Here is a 12,189-nt window from a genome sequence, read left to right on the forward strand (position 1 = left end):
CTGAAATTAAACTCTGATGCCATTCATGCCAGCATCCAATCACGACAGAGATCAGAAGTTCAGAGATGCCTCCAGCTCCAAACTGCCAACAACAAGTGTGGCTACTATACGTCAAGGACTCTGAAGCCGTGAGAGAGGGGGAAGAACAACATTAGAGAGGATGCCCAGCTGGTAAGAATCGAGCCTTTATGAAGTTTTAGTCACTTGATGGATCTCATTGGCTAAACTCAAGAAACGCTCCGCCTCTTTGCAAATATGTGTGAAGGGGAGAAGTGCCTAAACTTCTATGTCTGATAGCATTTGACCCTATTGCTTTTAGCCTCCCGGCTTTATATCTATATATACACAGGTGTATGTGTATATTTTATGTAATTGGTCTCCATTTGTTGGCATCAAAGACAGTTGAAGGAAATGAATTTTGAAACTTCACGGTGTGCCACCCTACAGTACTGCCCTGACCCTTACATCCAGCGGTGAGTTTAAATGTGACATAACTTCTCTCAAAACTTAATTGAAGTGCCTTGTGTATTACGAATGTTTCAGCTGTGTACAAAGAACAATTCCTCCTTGTTTAGTGAGCACAGTGATATTATTTCTGTGGACTTAAAGTGGTCTGTGGGCATATTTTCTAAATGTCTTTTTTGGTTGATATCTGGATCTACAAAGTGAAAAAATTTGAAGCTAATCTTCCCATTTAAAAAAATTATCACACCATTTAAGAATGTTTAAAATATATTATTTGCCTTGTTCAGCACCTACTCACTCAATAAGAATTTCACTGGGCAGGGATATAAAAATGTATGGATAATCTTCAAGTCAAGATAAACACCAAATAATTTTGATTTATACATTAAGAAATGGATAACTAGCCATTGTTGTACCAAAAAGATTGTGGCTTGTCATGGTGTTTTCTAAGGAATATTTTTTTTTGATATGTTTGATAACGAATATCTTTTAACAAATCTGACTTTTAAAGCCTGTGATTGTAGTAAATTTTATTTAGAAACATTTGCCTAGTACCAAGAGAGAATATTAGTGAGGGTGCACAATTGTGTGTGTATGTGCTTCAAATTAGACTTTGCTATTTTTAAACTGGTAAATGAAATCTGAACAGTGTTTTTCCAGTCATAAAGTTATGGGAGATATTCAAGTCATATGTAGCAATGTGATGTTGCTAGTTTGACAGCATGAGATTTCGTACTTTATTTTATAAGACAAAATGAGAGAGGTCCTTTGCGTGTTGAAAATGATGGGGTTACAAAGGGTTAACTGGTCATTTACCACCTGTGTCTGTTGGAGCTGGATACAAGAAGCAGATTCTGTTCTCTCTGGGCAGGACTCACTTACTGTAGACTAGCAGAGTATGAAAGATGTATGATCTTCTTTCATTAACATGATTTGCCACCATGTAGAACACTAATGTGGGATATGTAGACTGTTTCTCTTCCTGTGAGGTTTCTGGTGGGTTGTGTGAGAAGGCAGAAGAGAAAGAACAAGGCAGAGAAGCAAATGAAATAGAGGAGAGAAAAAGAAAAGGGTGCAAAAAGAGAGAGGGGAAGCAAGCTTGGGGTCTCCAAGGCTTCAATGGAAAATGGTGGTGGTGGCTTGATTTGTGTCTTGCTGTTTGCCGCGAACAACGATATTAGCAAAAAATGAATGGCTCTAGAATTTATGTTCTTGTATAATATGAAAATTAGATTTAGCTGGAGTTGGGGATTGGGTTGATTAAATAGAAAAACACCAAAGGTTTTTCTGGTTCTCAAAATTGTTTCTAATCGCAAAATTATCTATTCCATTACACATCATTGGAAATAATAGTTCTAAGAACGTAATTGTGATGAAACAGTAATTGTGTAATGCTGCTCTTTAGGGCATCTCTCCTAAAGTAGGTGCTTGGATCCAGGGAAGCTTTAGAAGAAACTTCCTTCTATTGACTAATAACCCACACTTCAATCCTGCATACATCTCTGGAAGCATTTCTAATGATTAATAAGAGAGGCCTATAAATATAAAGAAATAGAGAAAATACTTTTTATATTACCTTGATGATCTCTTAGTTCATGGAGCAAATGTCATCTCAGTTTTTGACATACTGTAACATTCTAAGCAATCATAGTATTTTTGGGTTTTTTTTTTTTTAACCTTTATTTTAAGTTCAAGGATACAAGTGCAAGTTTGTTACACAGGTAAACTTGTGTCATAGGGGTTCGTTGTACAGATTATTTTATCACTCAGGTACTAAGCCTAGTACCCATTAGTTATTTTTCCTGATCCTCTCCCTCCTCCCACCTTCCACCCTCTGAAAGGCCCCAGTGCATGTTGTTCCCCTCTATGTGTCCATGTGTTCTCATCATTTAGCTCCCACTTACACGTGAGAACATACGGTATTTGGTTTTCTCCTCCTGTGTTAGTTTGCTGAGGATAATGGCCTCCAGCTCCATCTAAATTCCTGCAGAGGACATGATCTCATTCTTTTTTATGGCTGCATAGTATTTTTAAGTAGTTTTAATTTTTCCTAGAATGCCCTGGGCTTTGATCATGGTGCCTGATACTTTTGGGGAAGGGAGGGGGTCATGTTGAGAAGCTGTGAGACTATGGTTCAGAATGGCCAGGGAGCAATTATTTGCCTAATAATTTTAGGCAAGAATATGTACTTCTCATTTGTAATGCAAGCTTAACCAGCAAAAACATTAAGGTGGTGAAACGTAGCTCTTACTAAGCATCTGCTCTGTGGAAGGCATTGCAAATACAAAAATGAATTAGATGTGACTGTTACATTCATTTATTTAACGTTACAGTACTTATATATTTAATCTGAAATATATTTTCCTCAAATATTTTAACTGTTTGTCATATATTTTAAGGACTGAATTATTACTCTTTTCCAACTTTTACTACTTAGTGAATAAATGAGTAAGTGAAATATCACTAAAGGAATTATGATAATGTATATTGTCGAAACAAGGATCAAACAATATTTTCTTTGATACCTCATGAGTGAATGGGTTTGAGCTGATTTTTCTAAGCAGACAACCGTTGTAGTTCTCAGTTTACAAAAGCTATTTTAAGAAAGACCAAATTTAATCATTCCATAATCATAGTCATCTACATAGTTAAATTTGTCTTTACTGACCTTGTGTTTAGCAAAAGTCATGAAAGATAATTTTTTAAAGAAAGAACAGGGTATCTTGATATTTTAAACTCCAAGCTACCTTAATTTATGAATTCCCGTACAGAATAGAAAAATATGGCAGATGTTATCTTTTATTACGAAATGTTAATGCCATTCCAAAAAAAGTGTTTAAATGCATGTTTCAGAGGACGATGGTCATCATTCTCTCAGTTAAAATTGGGACTTCGTCCTCTGTTTTTTTCCTTTCCACTTAAACATATTAGCGTGTTGAACATTTAGTTGTGCCTTGATGACAATGCTAATTTACTTTAGTCTTTGCAGAAACTTTTCTGAAAACCAAAAAGGCAGTTAACACCTTAGAGCTGATTAAGTTCCCCTTCTGATAATATTAACAATACCAAGAGGAATAAAAGTTGGATAAAATCACATTACCATTTGATTACTAACTTAATTTTTAAAATATTGATGTATAGATAAAATTATAAAAGTTCAATAAATAAGTCAATGGGTTAGTTACCTTTAATTTATGGATAGAAACTTGTACAAAATAAATTGTTTGTTGTTTATTTTTATTAGGTGAATATTGAAAATGAATCTAAAATTTAGCACTTCAGAAGATACATCCTTGTTAATGTGTTGTTTGGGCTAAAACTTGGGCAATTTTCCATTCTCTAATTTCTAGAATTTCCATATACTTTGTACAATTTATTTTTTAACAAAGTAATTTTAATAGATTAAATTTTCAAAGTATTTTTACAAAAAATAAACCAGTTAAAATGGTAAGCATGAATCGAAATTAAATTTTGAAATTATGTGATAACTGAGGGTTAAAAATTAGAGAAAAGTAAACATCATTTCAATTTGAACCACCAGTAAAATATTTTGTATTATTTTTTCTTAGTCATTCCAAAGAGGCATCAAACTATTAAAATACTCTGTGGATAATAAGAAGTGTTTTTTGTGTGAATTACATATTTGTTGTGAATTGTACTCTTTACTGGCTTAAAGGTCAACTTTATTAGCTGTACTTTCTAAATATATCCCAAAAGGAAGAGTGATGACAATGAACTTATAGTGGAAGATCCTTTCATTTGTAAGATAAAATCACCTAAAGGCAGATGCAGTTCTGTGTTGGGAGTCCTTCACTTACTCCTCCACATCTGTTCTTTTTCTTTCTTGTTCTTTTCCTCAAGAAGCTGCTTCCTGATAATTGCATTAACAGGTCTTTTCTTCTCCGGTTTCCTGTTGAATTCAACCAGTGGCAATCTCCTGCAGGAGAGTGAAGTTGGAATATTAGCTTCCCTGGCTGACTCCCTGTTGGTTTTTGGCTAAAGGTTGCAGATCCTCTCAGAGGCCCTTGCTGCAGGTCCAAGTCCCCTGACTTTGAGTAGTTTATTCCCTCCCTTTCCTTTTCTTCAAGCTTAGGAGGGGTAACCATTTCCAGCCATTGCTAATTCTAGGGAGCCACATCATATTCCTTACTCTTCATTAAACTTTCTTCAATTTCCTTTTTTCTTGCCAGTATCATGCTTTTTTTCCTGCCAGGATTGTGACAACTACACTCATTAAAAAAGTATGCCATGATGTTGTTTATGTACACATGAAGATTTCCAAAATAATTGATATAGCAATTAATAATATAACATAATTTTTGATATAGGGTAAATGATGTATCCATCCATTTTAATGAGCACACTGGCTTTTAGCCATCTCCGTAATCACCAAGTTTCTCTGACTGAAAGGAATGAGCCAGCACGCTACAGTCTGCATATGTTGTTTATACACAGTTGTTTATACACACTTTTAAAGAAATATTAAGTTACAGTTTATCTTCAGGATCTAACATATCTATCAATTGTAATCAAGAAAAAATTCTTCAGTATCTAATGGATAAGCTTCAAAATATATTTATGGCCAACTGTGGTTAGCCAAAAGCATAATGCTGCTATTTTTCCGTGTGCTGCATCTAAGCGGTGAGTGCATTTAAATAGCAGAGAGTCGTATTAGCAGAGTGCACATAGGATTTGCAAGAGATCTGAATTGTAGTAAGTAAACTCCACCACTAAATGATTATGTGACCTTCATGGAATCACTTAAGCTATCTAAATCAAAGTTCCTCATGAGTTAAGTAGGGATGAAAACCTCTCATTTACTGTTCACAACTAGAACTTTGAGAAATAAACTCAACTCAACTCTGAAATACAGCCCCTTAGTGTATGGTAAGTTCTCACTGAACATTATTGATAGGTTCTTGGAGATTGTGATTTTAAGCAAAACAGTGTGTAATTAATGAAACCAATTTTACCGTAGGCTAATTGATATAAACAACAGTTAAGTTTCTATGGCATATTTCGGGTCACAAAACCATCACCAATCTTCTAAATATAGACCCGCAAGATTTCTAATATTAAACATTAAGATAAATGTGAGCTACACATATATTTAAGAAAGATTAATACAAAGAAGTAAGATAATTATTTACCCAATTTTTGGTGAATCAATGAGTGATGGTCATAGTGGTAGTATGTTAAATCAAGGAATAAATCTTCGCAAAGCAAAAATTGTAAGGAGCACCCCCTACCACCACACAATTCCAAAGCAAATAAAAATATAGTAGGCTTGCTGAGCACTTTTCGACTGCATCATTTATCATCATGTATTTTATGATTACCATATACTTTGTGAATTTTTATTTTACGATGATGTATATTCATTCATTTAATTATTTTCCAACCTGCTTATTCCAGTTCACGATCTCAGTGCCAGAGCCTATCTCAGTAGCTCAGGGTGGAAGGTAGAAACCAACCCTAGACTGGATGCTATTGCATTGCAGGACACACACACACACACACACACACACACACACACACACTCACTCACAATGGGGCAATTTAGACACACCAACGAACCTAATGTGTGTATCTTTGAAATGTGGGAGGAAACAGGAGTACCTGGAAAATCCGTGTAGACATGAAGAGAACACAAAAACTCCACATAGACAGTGACCCCAGTTGGGAACTGATTTATTTTTTTCTCATCAGCGTTATATGGAAAAGATGTTAAACAAAACATTTTCCATGACCCGCTGTATTGTTCAGTTCTACTATCATATTATGTGTACAGTGTGCCAGTGAACTGGAGCTGCCTTCCAACAATTGTGTTTTCATGTAAGCATACCTCGAGTTCCACTTTATATCAACTTTCAGAAGAAAGATAATTTGGGGTCTTGACATTATCTTGGCTTGTCCCCCTCAGTTCTTATACTTTAGAATTAAGGAATCTGAATCCCAGAGTGGTTCAGTGAATTGTCCAAGATCACACAGCAAAAACAGTAACAGAACCAGGATGATAATTCAAGTCTCTTGACTACCAGTTCAAAGCTCTCTTTAACACAAAACATAGCATTATATTAGATGTGTATAAAATTTTGTAGTTGACAAAATGTTTCCCAATACATTGCACATCTGACCTACCTGGGAGACAGGCAGAATAATAGTCTCTAAAGATAGCCACATCCTAATCCTCAGAACCTGTGAATATGTTGTTACACGGCAAAGCAGAATTAAGGTTGTAGATGGAATTAAGGCTGCTAATCAACTGACTTCAAAACAGGTGGAATAACTCAGATTATCCCTGTGGGCACCACGTAATCACAAGAAAGCAGAAGGTAGAAGAGTCAAAGTGATGTGTTGTTAAAAAAAAGACTTGACAGGCTATTGCTGGTTTTGAAGGTGGAAGTGGGTCAGGAGCCAAGGAAGTTGGAAAGGGCAAGGAAACTGAATTTCTCCTACAGTCTCCAAAAGCAACGAAGTCCTGCCAACACCTTGCTCTCAGCTCTGGGAGACCCACATCAGGCTTCTGATCTACAGAACTGTAAGATACTAAATTTGTGCTAGTTTAAGCCAGTAAATTTGTGGTAACTTGTCATGGCAGCAATAGGAAACTAATCCACCAAGGTAGGAATTGTTATCCCCAAATTGTAGATATGGACACTAGAAAACTGAGTTTTGTTTTGATGCGTTTAACTAAACTGTTCCATGAATTTATTATGTTTTTATGGTGCAAAGTGGAGAAGGTAGAATATATGAGTGAAATACAATCCTAGACCTCAGGGAATCCAAGGTAAAAGTAACTGTATAGAAATAATGCAAGGTACAAGGTGGGGTTGAAAAACACTGGACAAGCTAGCCTGGGGACTGCAGATGCAAGCATCTGCTCTTGAGGCAGTAAATTGAAACAGTGATTTTTATGACTAGTTTCTGTTAAAGTTCCTCAAGCTCTTTTACACGGAGATATATCTGACTCTTAGATGGCAGCTCTAAAATTTTGAAGGCCAAATTTAGATCCAGGAAACACAGGCATGCACGTACTCACTTCTGATGTCAGGTATTGAGAGGGCTTGGGTGGAGCCTTGGAAACGCACTGTAAACTATAAACAAACAATTTTGATTCAGGTGGTTATCAGACCACACGTGGAGAAATAGTTCTACACTTTTTGGTGTTGTAAGGTTCTCAGTTAATTTGGGGTTTGAGATTACATCGATGCCTCTCTCTGAGAAATCGGGAGCCAAAGGAATGAATGCGAGGTCAGCATTTTTATCAGACATTTCAGATGATTCATTTGTTTGCACACCCAATTTTGAAAACCACTACCTACAGTGAGGCAAACTTAGACCCAATGCCCCAATACACGCTCATAAAAAGGTAACCAGAGATACTGAAAAACAGAGACACATGCTCCCAAAGAAAGACTTCACGTTCTCACTTTATTTCAAAGCCAAATGGATTGTAAGATTAAAGTGACAATTTTCAACCTCTGTTTCAGGACAAGAGAGCCAAGTTTCTGATTAGCTATTTTGAAGCTCAAATTTGTCCTGACAGGGTTTCTATCTCTTTAAATAATTCACCAAGGAAAAAATCCTCAAGCAACAAGTGATGGATGGATAAAACACTGTAATTACGATCAAAGTGCACAGACTCCATCTATGTAATTACACACGTCCCAACCTCTGGAAGCCACTTTGTTCCATTTAAAATAGAATGAGAAATGGACATAGGTGATGTGTACTTATTGGTTAGTCAAGGTTTTGGAAATGACAGTTATTAACATGTGTGTTTTACCATAAACCATAATATTTGGGGGATCACTTAGATTGTGGGAATTAATTCTCACTCCATCCTTATTCTTATTTTTATTGTTTGCCTTCCGTTCTCTACTTTATCTGACTCTCTTATGATGAATTAGATTATTTGAAGTTCAGAATGAAATCATTAAGCTTAGAAGAATAAATTTCAGGGTTCAAAATCTCTTGCCACTTTCAAATTTCCAGTTCTTTTTTCTTTTGTTACAAATGGGTGAACCTAATCTGTTAAATTGAACAGCAAACACTCATTCTGAAATTCCATTAGCTCAGGGAGTTTTCTCATAATTGAGGGCAAAACCAGTATCTTAATAATGTTAAGACTGAGAAAGCATTTTGAGTCAAGAAATACAAAATTGAACCTAGAGTGATTATTTAGTCAGTCATTTGACTAGCTAGATGTTTAATCTTTTTAAACAGATGTTGATTTATCATGGGAATAAATAATGGAACATATACAAATATATAATAGTGAACTATATGAACTCTTTCTTTTAAAGTCAAGTATGTCATGTCTTAAGACTGTTGACTGCATTTAACTTAACCAACAAATGCTGACATTTTATCAATGTGTTCAATTTTTAAAACATCAAACTTTAAATATTTTTTTTGAAATTCATCCTTAGCTTTTCTTTCTTCTTTATTTTCTGACTCAAAGAAACTTCTGTTTTTGCACTTGAATTTAACAGTGTCATTTACTTCTTAACTACATGAACAATGAATATATTATTCATTAAAGCTTTCAATGAAGAAATATACTTTCTTCCAACTTTTCCATGACACTGCAACTGCCTCTATATAAAAAGTCTTAATAAGATGTATTTTTCTATTTCATTATTTTCCTTTTAACACTTTTGTTATCTCAGGCAGTAAATGAGACTTTATACTTGACAGAATTTTCCAAACTAAATGATGAGCAATCAAAAGTAAAATTGATGGGTTTTCTTTCAGCATCTTAATTGATACTATCGAATATGATAAATCTTTGTACCTGCATAAGCTCTTTTTTTAGTATCCTATAGAGGCTGATGTGGCTGTAATTGAGAATTCTGCAACAAAATGTGAAATATTAATGCATGATTTATCTTCAAGTTAGTACTGCTGCAAATGTGGTCCGTTGTAAATGTTGCTGTCACACTGACACACTTTATACAGTCAGAGGTTCACTCATTTTTTTCTTGCTGAACAAAAGGCTTCAGTGATGCTCTATGAATGCACTACTGAACCTCCTGTATGGTGTGCAAGGTGCCAGCTTGTGTTCCTATATAAAATGTATATACAATTTTACTTCTATATCTTCAATCCTTTAAAGGAGTGAAGTGGAAAGCTTATTTTTCCCTTCAGTTTTTGACCTCCCTTCTTTTCTTTTGCTCTTTCTTTCTTTCATAGAAACTCTTCTTTCTTTGCTGCTTGTTAGTAAAGAATATACCTGAAAAAACTAAAAATATTATAGAACACTTTTTTAAAACAGTCCAAGCTTTGCTTTGCAAAAGTAAAATTGGGCCGTTGTGTAAACTGAACTAAGACATTGAAACAGCAACATATCAAAAATATAAACACATAAATAAAACTGGCAAAACATGCCTCTTGGATTTTGTATGATATTTGTTTTTAATACCTAGCCTCTCTGAATTAAGTACATTTAACAAGATTTTTAAATACCTAATCTTTAAATAAATTCAGAAATTCCGTTTGGCTGGGGGACAAGGAACAATAGGAGAAGGAAAATAGTTCACTTTCATTGTAAACTTAGTAGTTGAGTTTGTAGTTTGAAAGCTGTAAAACTATTTAATAATGTTCTGCACGTATTTATTAAATACTCAATACTGGATATATGATGAGAAATTTACAACTTCAACATTTTTATGTATTTGTTTTTACTGTAGCAAATTTAGTTCTGAAATAATCTTAATTAAGTGTGAGGTAAAGGAAGATCTTTGAAGCTCAGGTAGAAATATAAATGTCAGAGCATTTTAGGAATTCTCAGATAAAACATATTCAGATAAAAGTAATTGTGACTTGCTACTACTTATATCTCAATAAGTATTTATTACACAAGTGATGTGTTTCTAATAATCACGATGCCAACAAAGAAAACTTTAGTAAAACATTTGTTTTCCATACCGTCTTCTAGGTTCATAATTTTTTTACAAACAAGTTATAATCATAAATAGTTTCAATGTGTTTTTCATTGATAAATAATCTAATGAGCACTTTCCAGTTATGATGTAAGTGACTGTATCGGTATCTCATCATATCTGTATAATCTACTACGTTTATTATTTCCCTTATTTTTGAACATTTGGTTTGGTTATAATTTTTATTATTAATTAAGAATGTTATACAACCACCTTTCTTTTGAATTATTTCCTTGGGATAGTTCAATGGTCCAAATATTTAAGGAAAGCAAACTTATACATGTTCAATCTAAACAAGGTATGTAATTTACCTGAATTATCTCATATAACACAATTCTTAATATTCCCAATTTGCAGATGAGAAAAATGATGCTCAGAGATAACTAACTTAACCAAGGGTGACCTAACTAATAAATGGAAAAACCTGTTTGTACTACCATTCTCATCTGAGTCAGGGCTATCTGACCCAAAGATTTTACTACATCCGCCACAACGTCCTGCCACCTAAGAAGCAAGAGGGTTGGGTAGTAAATGAGGGTACACTTTTTCAAGTTTCTGGAAAACTTTACTATTTAAACAGTATGCCAATGTATTTTGCCACAGAGTTGCAGCTTTGAATAGTATAATTTTTAAATTTCATTAAGTTAGTAGAGGTAAGATGATATATGGTTTGATTAGCACTTTTTTATTAATTAGGACAACTGCAGAAACCACAATTACTAATTTTAAAAGACCTCAACGTTTGACTTTGTATTTTTAGAAAATGAAAACAGATATGAACAGCAAAATATCGAGTATTTATTGAATTTTAACTATGCGTCAGGAACTGTTCCAAGCACTTTACACATTTAACTCTCAAACTACCTTAAAAAGTAGTTACTACTATTATTTATTTCTAACCAAGAGACAGTAGTATAATGTTTAAGAGACTAGATTCTGGGACCAATGCGCCCCAGAGTGAGATTCAAAAATCTCACCCTGGCAAATGTTATACCTCCTAACTTAATCTATATGTCTATTTTGTTTTTGTTTTTGTTTTTTCACGTATAAAGGAGCATGATAATAGTAGTACCTACCTGATTGGATTGCTTTAAGAATTAAATGAGTTAATTGTACAAATGACTTAAGACAGAGTCTGGTATACAGTAAGTACTATAGGATGTTAGGTCTTATTATTGATATTTTGTAGGAAGAAATTGAGGCAGAGAGAGGCTGTGTAACCTGTTCAGGGTAAAATAGTTGGTGATTATGGGTAGGATTCTGATTTCTATCACATTTTCTTTAATAGTAAGTGCCTTAACTCTCAGTAAATTCTATATAGAAATGATTTTAAAGCATAAATGAAACTTATGACAGAAAACTGCAAAAACTAATAATTTAACATTGTGGAAAAATTGTCGGAGTCTAAAGAGGAAATATATTTCCAAGTATCACTCACACCTGTAACTTAATCCAAGACAGCCTTATTTATTTATTTATTTATTTATTTATTTATTTATTTATTTTAGATCGAGTTTTGTTCTTGTTGCCCAGGGTGGAGTGCAATGGTGCAATCTTGGCTCACTGCAACTTCTGCCTCCCAGGTTCCGATGCTCCTGCCTCAGACTCCCAAGTAGCTGGGATTACAGGTGTGTGCCACTATGCCCAGCTAATTTTGTATTTTTAGTAGAGACGGTTTTGCCATGTTGGCCAGGCTTGTCTCGAACTCCTGATCCCAGGTGATCTGCCCGCCTCAGCCTCCCAAAGTGCTGAGACCAGGCATGAGCCACTGCACCTG

General features: G+C 34.5%; 1 protein-coding gene across 5 annotated transcripts in view; it reads left to right on the top strand.

The window, feature by feature from the left end:
* Positions 1-322: 322 nt before the first annotated feature.
* TP63 (tumor protein p63) overlaps positions 323-12,189 on the top strand; it is a 263,807-nt gene continuing 251,940 nt past the window's right edge. For all 5 annotated transcript variants that reach the window (XM_025377202.1, XM_025377205.1, XM_025377206.1 and 2 more), the window contains exon 1: positions 323-473. In XM_025377202.1, the coding sequence (XP_025232987.1) occupies positions 412-473 (62 nt within the window). In that variant the 5' untranslated portion in view covers positions 323-411. The remainder of the gene's footprint in view (positions 474-12,189) is intronic.

Source organism: Theropithecus gelada, chromosome 2 (genome assembly GCF_003255815.1).
Source record: "Theropithecus gelada isolate Dixy chromosome 2, Tgel_1.0, whole genome shotgun sequence".
Lineage (NCBI taxonomy): Eukaryota > Metazoa > Chordata > Mammalia > Primates > Cercopithecidae > Theropithecus > Theropithecus gelada.